Genomic DNA, 18,986 nt, shown 5'->3' with positions numbered 1-18,986 from the left:
ATTCTGAGCAAAAAAGGCGAAGAGGAAGAAGAAGAAGAGGAGGAGGAGGAGGAGGAGGAGGAGGAAGAGGAGGAGGAGGAGGAGGAGGAGGAGGAGGAGGAGGAGGAGGAGGAGGAGGAGGACATAAGAAGAAGACGAAGAAGAAGAAAGTAAACTTGTTTACAACTAGGCTACATGTACATGTTCAACATACAAGTACATGTACATATATAATTTGCTACAAAACAGTAAAATCAGAAATCATTAGTATCTTTATTACTATGAAAAAATGTTTTCAGTCAAGTCTGACAGCACTGCTGTCACTGCCGGCCATAACATTCACTCCACATAGTCATATGAATATATATTTTGTACAATGTTTCCATCAAGTTAAGACATCTATATATATAAAGAATAAAAATATATATTATAATGGCAGGCAGCACCTGACTGTAAAGGACAACTGCATGACACTGCCACATTTATATGGGAAACAAATAGACTAAGTCATACGTCACTTTTCAAAATGGCGTACGGTGGAGTCTTCCACTGAGCAGGTGAAACAGACATAGAGTGGTGTAGCCCCTGCGCGTGCGCCTTCTCAGTTCGTGCACTTTTGTTTTTAGTCGCAAATTGCATTTTTGCGTTGATTGGATGCGTCAGTTTGTGCAGGTGCCATTTTTGTTCGCTTCCATCACATGCTCGTCGACAAGGCATCATCGAGAGGGTTTTCATCAACTGTGATAAGTTGACATTCTACACTGACTTGTGAACTTGTTTTGATGACTTATTAGTTTCTGATTGGTTGAAATTGACTGTGCGCGTCCCCTAGCTTAAAAAATGTGCTTACTCTTCCTGGAGTATTTCAGGTGACCTATCATCGATTTTTATGCCAAATTGTAATGCGGGTTGCTGGATTGGGAGGGAGCACGTGTAGTGAAGACTGAAAAAACTCTAGTTTTCTCAGCGCATGCAAAATGAATGTTGTAGAAATTTTTAGCCAAAAGTAGACACAAATTTAGTGATCATTTTGTGCAGCACTTTTCAACTTGTTTAATAATGAAAAGAGAGAGAATAGATTACCGGTAATAGTTGAATCAAGAAGATAAAAAGGAATGGGACTGAAAACTGAAAAGGGACGGGAGGGTAGAGCTGTGGTGATAAATGTATGATAAAATCCCCCCCCCCCCACGTGTGTCTCTCTCTGTGCTCTCCCTCCCTCACTCTTTTCTATCTTCTTTTAATAAATGGTGAAATGGTATGAGTTTAACGCCCCTATCAACATTATTAGGTTATTTATTAAGAGGCGGGACCTCCTAGTTTAACGTCCGTCTCCGATAGGACCGTCCCTCCCTCTCTCTTAAATTCAAATATAATATGCTAATACTATCTCCCTCATTTTTTGCCTCCAGAACAAAGACGAACCAAATAAAGGCAAAATACACGAAGGAACAGCTTGCCTTGGCTTTGGAGGCTGCTACATCTGGCTCGATGTCTCAAAGCAAGGCTGCAGCTCTCTATGGGATTTCCTCCCACTATGCTCATGGAGAAGATACGAGGGAGATCTGAGGAAGAGAATGGTCTTCCAAAAACGGTGTTGACTAACCAGGAAGAGGATGAGATTGCGAAGTGGGTAATGGAAATGAGTCGAAGAGGGTTTGGCAGAACAAGAGATCAGCTTTGCCAGTCAGTAAAAAACTTTTTGACAAAAGCCGCTGCTCTTCACCATTCATTAACAATTTGCCAGGAAAAACCTGGTACTATGCATTTAGGAAACGCCACCCAGAGACTGTGCTACAACAGCCTCAGGCACTGGGTGTGCAGAGGGCTTACGTCTCAGAAGAGAGCTTAAGGGGGTAGTTCGAGGAGCTCAAGACTACCATTCTGGGGATTGATGGTGCCAGATTACTGCTGGAACCTGCCCGTATTTTTAATGCGGATGAAAGTGGTTTCAAACTGTGCCCCAAAAGTGGACAAGTTATGGGCGTGAAGGGTGACAAACACATTTACACAATTACAAGTGACAATAGGACCACCATAACATGTCTAGCTTGTGCAAGTGCAAACAATCAATTTGTAACACCAATGTTGATTTTCCCTGGCAAGCAATTCAATTACAACCCCTTGAAAGGATTTGAAGACCATGCATATATGGGGAAGTCCAGCAATGGCTAGATGGTGAGCTGTTGGCTGGCTGGATCAAAGATGTGTTTGTTCCTCAGACGAAATCAATAAAGAAACCAGTGCTTCTTTTGTGGATGGTCATGCCAGCCATGTCACAAAGGAAGCTAGCACGTTGTGTGAGGAAAATGATGTCATCATTTATGGCTTGCTTCCACATTCGAGCCAGATCATTCAGCCGTTGGACTCCATTAAAAAAATTGGAGAGTGGCAGTTCTTGATTACCAAGAAAGCTTGAAAAGCATCGTGAGCAAGACTACCTTTGCTTCTGTCTTCAAGAAGGCCTGGGATACAACAGTTTCCAGACACGAAGGTGAGCAAGGAATTGGGGCATTGCGCTTCAAAAAAGCAGGACTATTCCCTCTTGATGCCAATGCTCTGGACTGGAATAAAGTGAGAAGAAACACGACATTCAATCCAACAGTCACAACTTCACTCCAGCCAGGGGCGTCCACCACCCCAGAGCAGCCAAGAGCACCCACAGCTACTCTGCAGCCAGCGATGACCACAGCTCCTCAGCAGCTAGCGATGACCACAGCTCCTCCGCAGCAGCCGGCAACTACAACTTCAAGTCCACTCCAGTCATTTCAAAAACACTTGAATGAACTTTTAGATTTGACTCTGACTGCTGAATGTGTGATTAAGCATGGAAGTAGGGGAGTGAGAATTTTCAAAAGGAGGTATGAGGAAGGTTTTGATGTGTGTGAGGAAGAATGTTTTTGTGCCTGGAAAGAAAAATACCATCTTCTTGTCTCAACGGCACCAATGCAAACATTACCACCACTTACCACAGCCCCCATAAGTCAAGCACCACGTTCATCGAGGTCAGATTCCTCTCTAATAATGCAGCAATGTTTTGCATATCCTCAGGGTTGGGGGAAAAAGGGAAATAAAAATAGCAAAAACAGACAATGCCAAGATTACTCAGTGGAAAGGCGTGCAGAGACCTCCACGAAGAAAAACAGGCAAAAAAACAGAGAGCCGAACGGAAAGAAGAGCGAAAAAGAATGAGAGATAGAAAAAAATCGAGAAAGAGATAGCCAGAAAACAAAGAGATAAGAAAGAGCTTAATAGACAAGAGGAGAGGAAGAAATAGCGTGAAAGACAAAAATTAATCAATAATCTCCCCCCACTCCAGAGTCCTGTACTTCACTGTGCTCAGAACGCGCACAGGTTCACTGACCGGCAAGGAGGTTACAGTCAGTGAGCCCGAGAAGACGCTTGTATAACTTTATTTTTTTATTTTTTGACCCCTCAAGTGACAGCACAGTGATGAATTATATTGATTATTTTCATGGCGACACCACGTTTGTAATGCAGAACCTACATGTTACAAATGTTGCGTTATCAGACTATTACATGTACTGACAAATTCCTGGGTGGCATCAAGATTTTTAGCCTGTGCGAATCTGTTTATATCAATAACAATGACCTATAATCTGTTTGTATTGGTATTTTGCGTCAGACAAAAACGAATGATGAAAAAAAATTGTGCAACACCTATTTGAAAATTTCGACTTACAGCATTTTCTCAGCTCTACAAGTCCTTATAATCCAAAGGAAACAACACAAAATTGTAGCGATATCACCCTAGCACACATTTATGCAAGAATTTCACGAAGTTAGTTGAATATCTGTCTTTGAAGGGCCTTTTTCTTATACCTGGCTACGTGTTATTTACCCTTAGATCTAGCCTACATAGCGACAACAAAACAACGATTTTTGAAAGAATTTCGCGGAGTTTCGATTGATATTGGCGCTCAGAGATTGAAGTCAGGTTTGTTTACAAGTACTACTTCCTTTCGACAACTTATAAAGTAGGAACCAAGTTAAAAAGTGCACATTTGTTTCGGATTTCGTTGAGCCGCTCACAGCGGCCGAACGGATGCAGTGGAGAAAGTCAGAGCCGCTGTCAGCGGCCGAATGGACGGAATCAGTTAATGCACAAATGTTATCAGATTTCTCTTCTGTTGGCTTTCAACTTGTATATATGAATGCACGCACAGTAAGGAATCCCATGTACGTACAGAGAAGATATGCACGCACAGTAAGGAATCCCATGTACGTACAGAGAAGATATGCACGCACAGTAAGGAATCCCATGTACGTACAGAGAAGATATGCACGCACAGTAAGGAATCCCATGTACGTACAGAGAAGATATGCACGCACAGTAAGGAATCCCATGTACGTACAGAGAAGATATGCACGCACAGTAAGGAATCCCATGTACGTACAGAGAAGATATGCACGCACAGTAAAGAAAATCCCCAAGGTTGGAAAAACTGTTGGGCACACAGCGTTAAAAAAATTTGCAACTATGAGCAAGACCATTTTATAGGTCAATATTTTCTTGAATGGAATAGTTGAAAAAGAAAGTAGGAAGCCGGAAATAGTGGAAAATAGGTTCAAAGATCAAGAAGTGCACGCGAACGGGAGACACCACTCTAGGTGAAACAATCAGCTACGACAACAGTTCATCCACACATTCCGTGACCCCCGGTCGCCTCTTCAAATGGGCCTCGATAATCTTGGAGAACTCATTCCTCTTCAACAGCTGATACGCCAAAGGCAAAAGGGTTTCTATTTGTGAGTGAAAGATTTTTCCTCCAAAGGAGAAGAGGTCGAGACCCAGCTCCAGGCCCTCGCCGTAGTCACACTCGTCGTTGGCAAACTGGACCAATGTGATCAGCTCGTGCAGATCCTCCATGTTTTTATCTCGCTCCGACTCACCCTTCGACTCCGAGATCTTTCGGAACATGGCGCGCAAATCGCCTGAGGAAATAATAATTGTAAAATTATTTATTAATCAATAATAAATGGCATTTGCTTTGAGCACACCGCTCAACTACAAGCTCTAAGCCCTTTACAAACTATATTATCACCCCAGCAGACGCAAGAAGACTGAGAAACATTCTCTGCTTCCTGGTGAACATTATAATATGCAAGCAGACGATAAAGCACTCAACACAAATTGACAAGATCTTTTGCTTTCTAAAGCCAGGTACCCATTTCCACTTGGGCGAAGTGAGAAAAAAAATCTCATATAAAGTGCCTTACCCAAGAACAAAAAAATGGGTTCAATGTTCGGTTGCACGCCCAACAGCCTCACCACTAGATATTCACAATAATGACAACAGTGATGATAAAAGATTAGAATTTAATCACGAGCACTCAGTTCCAAAACAACAGTCTTTGTGCTGTTCATATATATTTAAGTTTGAAAAAAGAAAAGCACATGGACACGGTGATGATCATGAAGTGCCAGGAAAAAATGGGACAGACAGAAACAATAGATGGAAGGAGGGAAAAGAAGACCCATAGTGTAAAGCGCATAGAGCTTGCTTTCGAGTGGGGATATGCGCTATACAAATGCTATTTATTATTATTATTATTGCATTTTCTGTCCTTCAATTTTGATTCAACAGTTAAGTTATTGTGTAAAAGTTTTGCATTGTAATGTTCAGAATGTTCAGGGACTAGGCGCTATATAAACTCCCATTACAATTATTAAATTACTCTTGTGTAATCTAGGAATAGATTGACAAGTTACAAAGCTATAATCTTTCAACTTTTTTTCACAACCCCCACACATAAATTTAAATAAAATATATATATAATTATGGAATGTGATTTTTTAAAATTAAAAAAAATATATATATATAATTATGGAATGTGATCCTTTTATGAAGCCCAGGAATTTCCGAAAAAATGGCATCCATGCTCTAGGGGAAGGTAGAAATATCTATTATTTCACTGCTGAGCTCACCGATGGTCTCTGGCACAGGCCTGTAGCCCACTTCGTTGTCGTCTACCGGCACCACGATACCCGCACTGTGGAACGTCGGGCAGACCACCTTCTTCTGACGGCTTTTCATCTGTTTGGTGGAAGCCTCCAGGGGAAGCTTATGTTTGGCTGCTGCCTCCTCAATGGACTTGATCAGAGTCTGGATGTCCTTCTTTTTATTTGCTGCTGCTGTCTTGACTTGTTTAGATGCATAAATGCTGTAAAATGAAAAGGATACTCATAGAAGTATTGGTTTGTCTACCTAAAAACAAGCACATTTACAGAACAAAGGTCATTTAGTGCAGGAAAAATCAAGACTGACACACAGTGAAAACAGAGGGAAAGAAAAATAAAAAGGACCTACCAGTGGCACCCTCCAACCACTCCAACTGGAATAGCATCAACAATAAAAAAGTTAACCAGTAACTTCCTGTCCGGCCCAACAGAATACAAAGATCACAACAATTTACACATGGAAATGAACTGAATAGCAACTTAATTGGCATAAAATTCAGTATCAGTAATCCCTTATCATACAAGCCCTAGGCGTAAAAAAAACCAAACAAACGAGGCACATTTATGTAAAACCTGAAGAAAACCATTCCTAACCTTACTAATGAACATATTATGTGCACTTCTTCGACAACCGGGACTTGCTGCATACATGTAGGCATCTCCCCCAACCCCAACAATGTACAGTCCAGTATGTATGCATGGGAAGATTTGCCGAGACATAAGAGAAGACGGTAAAAGAGATGAGAGGTTACGCAGTAGGAAAACAACAATTAAAAACAAATTTTGCACTGATTTTTTCTATGTCCAACTCACATAGTTATCATGGCCTAAAGCAAAGTGAAGAAAACACTGACCTATCTAAAGACATACACACCCTCACTGTAAAAAGCAAAGGTGTCCTCTGATGTAATGTGTAGTTTTAGTAAAAAGTTTTACAGAACTTGCAACACAATTGATTCACATGAGAGTAAAAGTTGAAGATTAGTGGTGTGTTACAAGAGAGAAAAAAAAAAGAAAAAAAAGAGAGAGATAAGGACAAAAGATGTCTGATAGGAAAGAAGTAGGAAACCACACTAGACCAAAGCACATGCCAAAACTGCCTCTTTTCAACCTTGAACAGCACATTTTACAATCACAAAAAATATTGTTCTTCTTCCTTACTGTTACTGGTGCTCCCAACTGACCAAAAAATTAATCTATGCAAGATAGTTAATTTAACAAGAAAAAACTAAATTGTCAAGTCGCACATACACCTTTGAAATAACTTTTTTTTTTAATACAGGGGAGTCAGCTTTAACCCGAACGCGGCTGACCCTATTACAGGCAAGTGCCGAGGAAATTGGCACTTTCATTGCCACCAGACTGTTACTGCCGTACGAAAATGTGTACTACTGAGAGTAATGGGTTAATCACAAAACAGCAGTAAACTGAAAGAAACAGTAAACTGAAAGAAAAGAAAATCCCCATTTTTTAAAAACTTCTACTAGAACAACCTCTTTAAGCTGAAAACTCCAGCTAAACCGAAAAGAAAATTTCGGCAGTCCCACACATTTCAGTTTAAGCGAACTCCACCATATTTTCTTCTACATACTGCACAGCTGCAAACAGGTTTTCCCCGCACTGATGGATTTTATCCCTGGGCGGCTGGCCGGGGGAGTTGCTTGCCACAAACACAGGAGTTTCTTGGGGGTCGTCTCTGAAACAGAAAGGTGGACTTGAAGCACAGGGGATTTTTTAAAAAATAAAAAAATTCTCCCAACATTGGCGTTTCGCCCCCCCCCCCCCCCTCGAAATCGAAACAAGTAGATCATTTAGGGGGCAGGCTTCCGACCCTGCCTGTCAGGGATACAACATCCCAGCAGAAAGACGAAAAAAACTTGATAAAAATCCCCCCACTCCGGAATTGAACTCAGGTCCCCTGCATGTGCAACTGATGGATTTTATCCCTGGGCGGCTGGCCGGGGGAGTTGCTTGCCACAAACACAGGAGCTTCTTGAGGGTCATCTCTGAAAGAGAAATGTGGTCTTAAGGGTTTTTAATTTTTTACTTTAAAAAAAATGTAGGCTTTCTTACGTCCCCATTAACACAATTTAGATCATTTAGGAGGCAAGCCTCTGACCTTGCCTGTCAGGGCCAACCCGAGCCGAGAGGGATACAACATCCCAACAGAAAGACGAAAACAAATTGATAAACCACCCCCCTTTCCCAGTAACTGCTACACTACAGATGCCAATGCAGAGGGGTTGAAAGTGTACATGGCCTTAAGAAAAGACAGACAGCAATTGAAATTACCATGAATGAAGTAAAAACAATAAGACATCATAAAAAAACGCAGCTCAGGGTAAGTGTTGTATTACAACAATACACCATCACTAGACAAATTATAGCGAACAAAGAGATTAAAGTAAAAAATACAGATAAAAATAAGCATGGTGCAAGTTTTTCCCTAACCTCTTCTCAACATAAATATAATCCATACTACAGAAATGTTCAAACCCACTGCAAACAAACACAAAAAAACCTTAACAGAATTAAAACAGGCTAAATAAACATCTGATAAATCTTTTCATGGAAATTGATTTAAAAGGTTCATCACCCATAACCACAACAGAGCCCCCCAAATAAAAACAAAATCAAAACTCACAAGAATGAGACACCAGCAAAAATCCACAAATAAATAAAATTAAGAAGACAAAATGTCACAAAACAACCAAATTACAACACCCACCCCCTTTCTCAATCAAAACTTGTCTTAAATTTAAAAAATATTCATATCAATTCAGGGACAATGAATAAATTGAAAAAAAAAAAAAAATACAGGACAGAGAAACATGGTCTAGCATTTAACATCAAATTTAACATTTAAAAAATCAACTTCTAAATCATACCTATAATATCCCAGATGAAACTTTGTGTCATCGTCGGCAGCAATAACAGTTTGAAACTCCGGTGGGTCGTAGTAGTATCTGTAGTGTAACAGGAAGTTGGGCCTCCGCCCTCTCTTATTTCTCGTCACGCCTTTATGGCGCCCCGCTACAACATCAAAGGGTCCAACCAGTCGAAGGCTCAAACTTTTCTTCAAGGCATCTGAGAAATAGAAAAATTGAGCAGTAAATATTTTGTGCATGATGTACGTGAAACTTGTATCAGATCAATCTATTTTCAGCAAAGGTATAATATTATTACTATATGTAGTCATTCATAATAATATACAATAGAATCCGCTTAAACTGAAATCTACATTCAATTCTGAGCTGAATAAAAGCAGTAACAAAAAATAGCTGTGATGGATGACATAGTTGTTGGTTTTTTAAATAATCTTTTTGTAAGTTACCCTCGACCCCAACCAGTTCACCCAGAAATTGTTCAGCACAACAGGGAAGTGGAACGGTTTAAACTTAGCGCTGAACGAGTTATGTGCGCGTTACTTCTGACCTGTGTCTGTTTTACTTTTTAACATCAAACCTATCAGGGAAGAAAAACTATCAACCACACCATTTATCGTTTCCCAGAGAAAACTTTAAAAGCTCAGTTTAGCATGCACATAGAGAAATTAGAGAGACATTGAATTTACAAATTTTGCTATCTACATGTTTTACAAGCAAAGAACGCAGTATAACATGTATAGATCGAACACAGAAAACTCGAATTCAGGCATCCGTCGAACTGTGCCTGTGGTCCCATTTTTTTTTTTTTTGGTCTTTGTAAGATATCCCTCGAACTACCGAGACCGGTCCCAACGAATTCAAGCTATAAGTGTTAAACTGTACAAGTGAAAGTAAAAAATGGGGACCCGAAAATCTGTTAGCATTGTGAGTGTTCACTGTGGGTGTGCTTGACTGTAGTCAAAAATAAAATGCACATAAGGAGTACTTGGTCTTTTACTCCCACCGTCATTGGAATAAAAGGAGGTCCTTTTATCAAAATATAAAACACGGCCAAAATTTTACATACGAGATGAGTCGTGCAAAAACTTGTCTCGGAATTTTGTCTCACCTTGAGGTTTTGATGGATTCAGACACTTGCAAAACTCCCAGAAGAGGAAAAAATCCTCGGGCATTTCAACGAGGAATTTTGCCTTGATACTTTCTTTGATGTCCTCAGGTGATGCTGGGGCCTCATCGTCTTCCTCTTCCACATCTTCATCATTTTCCTGAGCCTCTTTGGAAGAATTAGTTTCAACCACTTCACTGCTAGAAGAAGCAACATCTTTTGAAGAACTGTCAGTCTTTGCCTTTTTCGTCTTTGGTCCATCATCGTCTTCATCTGCATTTGAGATAAATAAAAGAAATTGGCACATGAACGTTCAGCGAAAATTAATATTTACTCACACTAACAAACCCAAGGAACCTACACAAAACTAAAAGACTAAATCACACCTTGCTTGAGGTTTAAAAAAGACTACATTCATAGGTAATGAATGAATCTGTTGTCTGAGTCAGAGCTACCCCCCCCCCCCCCAGAAAGAAAAAAAAAACAGTAAAAAAAACCCACCCAGTACTGTCACTATACCACCCAACATAAACAGCAGGGAAAAAGACAGAAAGAAAATAAGAAGAAAAAACTTTATTAGGACTTTCCGTCCTACCATTACCACCAAATGAAAACGTTTTCTGACAATCCCATAGACATAAAAGACCTTTTGTTTGTTTTAGTAAGGTTTTACAGCGCTCGCAAATCTGCATACCGCCATATGAGCACCAAGGGGTGAATGTCAACAGAGAAGTCCAAACGGGGAATCAGGCTTACTCTGCTCACCTCTCTAGTCTCAACAGCACAAAGTCTGCTTCGATTATCAAGGCACCATGGAAATAACAGTTCACAAGAGAAAGACAAACAATTCAAACATAAAAAAGAAGTAGAAGAAAAATTAAGATAGTAAGGATGAGAAAAGAAAAAGCAGCAGGTCCCCCATATGTTGTTCCGGCACAGTATGAGCATGACATTGATCAGCCCAAACAATTCTACTGTGCATAAGAACATGTTAATACCCCCCTTTGGGAATGGCCTAAAGACAACTTCAGACAGTACCACTGCCCTGAGGGGCGAATAAAAGACCTTGAAGCCTAAGAGTAGCAAAACAATAAATTATTTAAGTCTGCACCCCCTCCCCCCCATTATTATTTATAATTATATATATATATAATATATTATATATCCGAATTAGACAGCAAAAAAGTGAGACTGAAAGAAAACTCTTTAAAATCTAACCATTATTCATTTAATCACTATTGAAATCAAATAGTTTGCATTCATATCATGTTTACATAAAATACATTTTTTAAAAGATTTTAACTCGAAATTCCACACACGTTGTGGCCCACTGGTAAGTACAATTTTGCACCCAAAAATTACATTCGTAATCCTACTAATAAATCATTTTTCTTACAAGAAGAGAGTCATAGTTAGTATACTTGTCGAAAGTAACGAAAGCGACAACTTCAACTAAACAATATAAGAATGAAGGGAAATGGAGAAAATAAGAGCACCTGATTCTGATAAATCATGGGTTTTCCCAAAATAATCTCTGATTGTCTTCTTTTCATTTCCTTTAACATCTTTGTTGCCTTTCCTGGTTCTCACAGTAGGTGGGTCTTCAGAGCTTTCCTGACAAGGAAAATATAAAGAGAATTATTTTAAAGAAATAGTAAAAAGAAAACAACTGATCGCCTAGAATTTTTCAGTTGTGTACAAATATGAAGTCGTGAAAAGAAAATTCTAAATATTTCAATTTCTACACATAAAAATTTTCCAACAAAAACTGCAGAAAAAGGTATTCAAACATAAAATCCACGCAAAAGTATAACATGAGGAGTTACACAGATTTTTTTATTTTAAAAAATGCTGACTGATTGTTAAGAGAATGAGAATGAGAAGCAAAGTTAAAGTAACTAGTCATTGCACTGAAAGAATAGCTTTGGGTCACAAGGAGTAACACTGTACAATAACTGTAAGGAGCTGAAACTATTGAAAGTTCCCACAATTCACAGTGGAATTGTAAGTGCATTAATAAAACCGGCACTGAAGTTCGCATTAGACATAGAGCGGGCCTCAGTTGGCATGATCTCTGCCTGCAACCATTCTAAATCATTCTCTGTGTGTACAGATTACAATCAGAGAGATCACAGACAAAATATACAAAGGCATTGGGCAGTTGTTTTTTTTATATAAACTTTGACTTTGTATGGCAAGGTCTACAAAATCATTATAACAATTCTATATGATATGCTGCAGCCAAAAATAGTGATTTGACCTTCGAACTCCATAGAAGTACATCTGCGAGCGCGAGTGAAAGTAAAAACGAACCGTTATGGGTGTGGTTTAGTGTGTGAACTCAGGTAAAGCTTGGATGATTTCGTATTTCCGTTCGTTAGAGTCCAAGAACCATACGCCAGAGACCATGAAGTGCCAGGGTATCGAAGAAGAAAGAACTAAGTGTGAGACCGGAAGGAAAAACTAATGCCAGGAAATCAAACGCCATACAACAAGCCAAAGAGGAAAAAAAAGAAAGACCAAAAACAAAGCAATAGACAGATTTTTCTAAAAATTAAATCATTTTGACATTGTGTAGGCTACTCACCAAATCACCCTCAAAGATTCACTGAAGAACACAGCAAAGTAAAGACCAAAGCTTGAAAAATTCCATTTATAATAATCCAAAAGCTTGAAAAAATAACTTGAAACTTGAAAACCAAATGAAATTAAGTTTTACAGAGCACAACCAGCATTAGCCAACAAGGGATTAAACGTTGTAGAAGGTAATCCAGTAAAGAATATTTCCAGTCTTTGCTCTTGAACTCCTTTCTCCAAATAAACTTCGACAGACAGGATAATGATTCAAATATAAGGAGGTGTCAGAGGTGCCCTCATGTATGGCCCTGCATTTACTTTTTGCTTCACTCCAGCATCCTTCTATTTGGTTCGTGTGCACCGTTCTGTCTGCTGGGTCCATAAAAAGGAGAGTGATTCATCGAAAAATCATATGATTGGGCAATTGACGATATCTCGCCCACTCATCAGTCAGTGAATATATCCTTGTCCCGGGTAAAACATGAGCCTGAATGATGGGCAGGAGTGTGGCAGCTGACCTGTCAGGCACGGGCACCAATGTAATCACAATTATAATTTTATCACTGCCACCCATTTCCACAATACCGAGGACCCAGTGTCCCTCTCTCACTGACTCACTCTGTACGATCCTCTACTACTGTGGTATTTGTGATGCATAATTTGCTCTTGTGGACTTCCACCGTCTCATTGGGACCAACCACCTGAGTGGGATGGTCAATCCAAGTGGGCTACTGCCTCTGGGCACACACGTAATGATGAAATTTTGTCAGTCAACAACAACAACAATGGTGAGAGCAGTGTAGCCCGAGAGGCAGTTTCCCTGGCCACATGAAACTGACGCAAATCAGTGGCCCACCAGTAAATGATGTTCAGCAGCTTAAATTATATTAATTAGAGCCTTCAAAGAACAACCCTTTCCTCATATCTTATTTAATGGGAGTGTATACAGACCCAGTAACCGGGAACAAAGTCACAAAGTATACAGACCCGGTAGGGGAACTCTTTTGTGACTTCGGACAGTTTCAGCGTCCTCTTGGCTCAGGGTAGACCTAGGTTCTTCTAGATCTATGGCCTAGGCTAGGTCTAGATCTAGACAGACAGACATAAATCATTGATCTAGTTTCAAGGCTAGCCTAGATCTAAATGAAGATTGCGGATGTCTTTTCAATGAACGATCGTTTTTCCTCCGTTTTGGAGTTGGAGGAATCACAATTTGAAGAAAAGAACAATGTCATAATTTCTCTCGAGCAGCCATCCTCTCTATTTCTCTCTTTCTCTCACTCGCATTCTCTTTTTCTTTGTTTGTCTCTGTCTTTCTTTCTCCCCACCCATTTCCCAATCTTTCTCTTGTTCCCTCCTGCCAACTGGGGCATGTCATACATTTTGCTGCTCACTTCCCCCTGCTCTCTCTCTCTCACACACACACACTACCGGGTCTGGGCGCTGAAACTTTCCGAAATCACAAAAGAGTTTCCTTACCGGGTCTGTATACCTCGTGACTTTGTTTTTCCCGGTTACCGGGTCTGTATACACTTCGTTATTTAATTTGTCTAACGTCGGCACTACTTGGATATGGTGGTCCCCACTTTTGTGACAGGGAAATATAACCTAGAGAAAATCTAGAACGATCACTTTTGGTTCTAAGTCTAAACGATTACTTTTTGATTCGCGTGCCGGAGAGATAGCCTTTCAAACCTAATTGCAAAAATACATCAAATCATGGTCAAATTCAGAGGGGCATGCCCCCCTGAAACACCCAAAGTTTTGTTTTTTTTAAAATAGGGGGGCAACCCCCCTTGCTTTGTGAAAAACAAGTGAATTTTTACTGCTCATTTTCATTGTAGGCTAGATTTAGAATCTAGGCTACTGATAAACCATAAAGGAAGTGGCTATCCTCACCCGGGGTGAGAATAAAAATACGATCGACCTCTCACCCCGGGTGAGACTTGCCACCGTTTGCTATTCTCACCCGGTGTGAAACAAGACCTGTTTTTCCTACTTTCGGAATCCTTTCTATCTGTGTGGATGATCAAATGGATAAAAGCAAAGAAAAAATTACGTTATAGCTCAAAATTTAAGCTAATTTGATAGCAATGCCAATCAGGCTTTCCCGCGAGGCGAAAATTTGGTCCCCGTTTACGGGCGATTTTGCGGACCCGGCCGAAGCGTAGGTGACTAACTTTGTCAACCTCGGTCTGCTCTATTTCCGAACCAATCCGAATGAAACTCGGCAACCAATCAGAAAATAGGGCAAACTAATGATATGTAGACGTTGAAGTTCGTACACATAATTTACCCTATACTTTTGGTGTCGGGAACACTTTCGTATCGTGTACACCGAAAACTATAAGGAGTTTGAATTTCAACGCCGAGATGGTAATAGATCTCTATCCTCTATAGTGTGCTCAAATTTGAACTTTCTGTGTCAAGTAGTTGTTTAGACCCGATCATAAATGCACGACTACCCCCCTATCCAAAGCGGCTTCGCACGGAGACCGGCCATTTTCCCCTCACTCTCGTGGCAAATGTATGTGACCTACAAATCCCAGGATGACTATTCCGGGCCCGTTCATTGGTCACTTGAAATAGGGCAATGGCGGGCGCGTGCATCCGGTTGTTTTTCTCTCTATTCCCCTGTAACATCGCTATGGGGGTATTCCGAGGCGAGGTTATCTCGCCTCGGGGTGTTCGCGTCTCAACGGGGGAAAAAGAATTTTTAATTGTACGGCATGCTAGATTGAATAAACTTATCTTTTAAGGTTGGCATGGTCTAAAGTCATCATAAAAAGCTTTGCAATTATTTAGTCACGCTGCCGACATATATTCTTAAAGATCCCATGTTGTGATACGATGCTATTAAATAAAATGGACTCATCCCGACACCCCTTTTTTCGCAAAATCGTAATATGTACACCATAATTTTAATATAAAAAAAACTACGAAATTGGTAGTAAATCTGACTGCAGAAATGATTTCTACACTCAAAAATACATCGGGTAGCCAAGTTTCTCTCGAACACTCTGATTAGTTACCGAGATATCGTCGATTTTCTTACAGAATCTGTTACTGCGTGGTCCACTTTTTAGGAGTATTTTCCTATATGTGGGTCATCCATATTTTGCCGACCTTTACAACCCCATAACTTTTTTATTTATGAACCGATTCTCAAAATTCAAGAAGCATAATTCTTAGAATGGAAAATTCTTTCTTAGGTACCAAAAAAAAGGGGACAAAAGTGAAAATTTAAATTTTCATTGGCATTGCTAAATAATTTGATCGTCTACAAAGATGCTATGGCTATTTCACTTTTCGAATCGAGCCGAACTACGCGGGTCGCCATTTTGTTTTGCCCGGAAGTTCTAGCAAGATCTACTCCTCCCCTCTTCTCTCTCTTTCTGAATACTGTCTATAGGTGTGGACGATCAAACTGACCAAAACAAAGTTAAATAATGATGTTAAAACACAAAAGTAAATTAATTTGGTCGTCTACAAAAGATGCTACGGCTATTTAACTTTTCGAATCGAGCCGAACTGCGCGGGTCGCCATTTTGTTTTGCCCGAAACTTCTCCCGCTACTCCCCTCTCTCTCTCTCCACTACCCACAGACAAAATTGTACGCTTTATTATATAGTTATAGGCTAACAATAGTAATGGAACATTTGCTCACGGCACAGAATTCTACAATATTTCGGTTATCACAGCGTAGAATTCTGTGGTTCAGGGTGAACACAAAATTGGTTGGCCTAGAGATCTAGGCTATAACGGTGAACTACGGTGAACGCACACCGGGTGAGAATAGCCAAAGGCCGTCATTATTCGGACTTGAGTCCAAATAACATTTCTCGAGTCCGAATAAAAAAATTTCATATTCAGACTCCAGTCCGAATAAAAAAAAAAAAGTTATTCCGACACGGGTCCGGAAAAAAAGGAAGTGTCTTCGTTCTATAGATATTTAACGTTCAGTGCTTCCAATTTTCCGCCATGTTTTAGTTTCCCCCACACCTTGGCCTTGTCTGCTGATCCGATGCCCGCCGCCTCATTGATACGCCCCCCCCCCCCCCATGTTTCCCACTTTCTTTGTTGTAGAAAAAGGTAAAATTGAAGATAAGCAGATCTCCTGGCACCTGCATATTATGAGCTGTGAAAAGAAAAAAAGACTGATTCGTTCATATACACAAGCCTGTGTCATCTCGATTGTTTACTTAGAAAAAGTTGTGTTGCTGTGTAGAGCCGAGCATACGGCAACTTTTGATTCCATAGACCAGCGCACAATTCATTACGTAGATCTACGTCAAGACTAGCTTATTATTGTAATAATGATCAGTTGCGGGGGGGGGGGGGGACTGACGCGTATGCGACGTTCAACGCCCGGACCAATAGCGCCCCCCTCCCCCGACACGCACACACAGCCACACGTGTGCAGGCCGCCTATCCGACCCCGACGCACGCTAACGGCTAACGAGCCATCTTTAATTACTTCTGATGACCTCTTGACAAATAAACATTTATTAGAAGCGCTCTAACTTTTCAGGCCGGCCTCAAATTCATCATAAGATAAAAACTCGGCTCCAGCACAATTTAACGCCATTTTGCCCGAAGTGATCCCGGTCTCTACCCAGCCTGTTGCGAGTCACGAGTGAGGCAGGACAGGAAGCCGGAGTCAGGAGTCACAGGAAGTCGGAAGTGATGTCGTCATGCTGGATAAGAATCAGAGTCCGAATAACATTTTTTCATATTCGGACTCGAGTCCGAATAGTCACTTCGATAGCCAAAAGACTCGCCTGCGCTATTATTCTCACCCGGGGTGAGAATAGAGGTGGCCAACACTTATAAAACATTGATACCGTGACTATTTGAATCAGTATCGATATTTCAGTTGCCTACACTACATAAAAGTCGGGACCACCATATATCCAAATAGTGCCCTGACGTCTCTGCTGGCGGCACGACCAAAAGCACATCCTCAACAAACAATCACCACTGCAATCGAAGTATTCCCGCTCTCTCCTTTGTCGGCTAACAAAAAACTAACATTAGAATCCATATGAGCATTCTATAAGAATGAGTACCTCTTCATCGTTTCCACGCGGATGCGAGTAGTTCTGCAAATGCTGGGTGTTTTTGCGGTAGCATTTACTACCATATTTGCAATCTGGCTTAGTCTGTGTTATTTTCTGCTTGGGAACTGCCGCCATTTTTCTTGTTTCAGTTTCTTTACTTGCTTACTTCCGGACTAAGGCAAGGCAAGGAAGGAGGCATGCCAAGGCCAAGGCCACAGCTATATTCGTAGAAAAATTGTTTCGCAGTTGAAAGTTTGTATTATAATACATAATTTCACAACAGTGTGTCACTCTAACAGCAATTTAAGAGATTCCTACAGCAACAACAAAATCTGTAGGCCTACATTTTCACCCTAGTTTTGCTACATGTATTTATTGTTTAGTGAACAGTTGACTTCGTTTGCCAGCAGTGAGTCTGTTTTGCAAAAGAATATTTTGCAATGTCGTGCATATGATTATACATGGATATATTATATTAAAAGATTATTAATAGATAAATAAATAAACTAATTAGTATATCAATGAATAAATGAAAAAAATTGGATAAATAATAATTTTTTTAAACCCAATCATACTAGCAGATTCAGAATGTGACTCCCCCTGAGAGAAGCTCTATGGCAGTCTCTCATATTTGAAGCGGACTGCACAGTTTGTGCACGACATCGAGCTGACTGTCTCTGCTGTCATCGAGAACGAGGAATTAGAAGAAGAAAAGAAGAAGAAGAACAAGCAGATTAAAAGTAAAAGAAATCATAGAGTATAAGTCAAAATCTAGAGACCGTCTGCCCTCAATGAAAACTCATCTGCTGCCCATAATTAATTTAATCCCACTGCTCCTTCCTTTGTACAAATATTGAACATCAAATTATGGATGATATCAAGAGGGGGGGGGGCTAAATCTCTCCATTTTGTTATTGTCTTTTTACCTCAGGGGCCCCTCCCTGAAACCCCGTGGATTGGTCCAAAGCGTGGACAATTAGGCCTACAACAAAAGATCGTGTACACACGCCATTTAAATTAGGCTCAATGTAATGTAGAGAATTAGAAAAACAAAACAAGCAATTTTGCCCAGTGCTACGAGAAACTACCTTGGTAACGAAAGAGGGTCGAGGGGTGCAAAATCTATAGCAGTGACCCAAAATGTCACGTACGTGGAGTGGTGGCCCCTATGATTGTGAATGCGTTATATTGGGTTTGAGGACGTACAGCTTGACTTTGCCCTTATCCGAGACGGCTAGGAGTAGATCTTACCTACTTTAATTAAGATCAAGGGTGTGGCTGAACCAAGAGTAGCAGTTAGAAAGGCTGCAGAAAGAGTGAGCAGGAGCCAAGAGGAGGGGGCAAAAGAGGGGGGGGGGGGACAGAAATTAAGACAAAAGCCGATTACAGAACAT

The 18,986-nt window shown here is 40.5% G+C and overlaps 1 protein-coding gene across 1 annotated transcript; it reads right to left on the bottom strand.

The window, feature by feature from the left end:
• Positions 1-3,455: 3,455 nt before the first annotated feature.
• LOC101862865 (histone PARylation factor 1) lies at positions 3,456-17,758 on the bottom strand. The gene is made up of 7 exons (XM_005095720.2): positions 17,602-17,758; positions 11,452-11,569; positions 9,959-10,228; positions 8,851-9,049; positions 7,554-7,658; positions 5,930-6,165; positions 3,456-4,935 (listed from the first exon to the last, which is right to left on the bottom strand). Exons 1-7 carry the CDS (start codon positions 17,725-17,727, stop codon positions 4,625-4,627), a joined length of 1,365 nt encoding a protein of 454 aa, XP_005095777.1. The 5' UTR covers positions 17,728-17,758; the 3' UTR covers positions 3,456-4,624.
• Between the last annotated feature and the right edge of the window lie 1,228 nt (positions 17,759-18,986).

Source organism: Aplysia californica, unplaced genomic scaffold (genome assembly GCF_000002075.1).
Source record: "Aplysia californica isolate F4 #8 unplaced genomic scaffold, AplCal3.0 scaffold00112, whole genome shotgun sequence".
Classification (NCBI taxonomy): Eukaryota; Metazoa; Mollusca; class Gastropoda; order Aplysiida; family Aplysiidae; genus Aplysia; species Aplysia californica.
This window is presented reverse-complemented; position numbering and strand designations above follow the sequence as displayed.

Coding starts and splice junctions, on each gene's coding strand:
- LOC101862865 (XM_005095720.2), bottom strand. CDS start 17,727: ATGGCGGCAGTTCCCAAGCAGAAAATAACACAGACTAAGCCAGATTGC. Junction 7,659..8,850: donor TTTCATCTGGGATATTATAG/GTATGATTTAGA, acceptor TTTCTGTTTCAG/AGACGACCCCCAAGAAACTC. Junction 4,936..5,929: donor GCCTGTGCCAGAGACCATCG/GTGAGCTCAGCA, acceptor TTATTTCCTCAG/GCGATTTGCGCGCCATGTTC.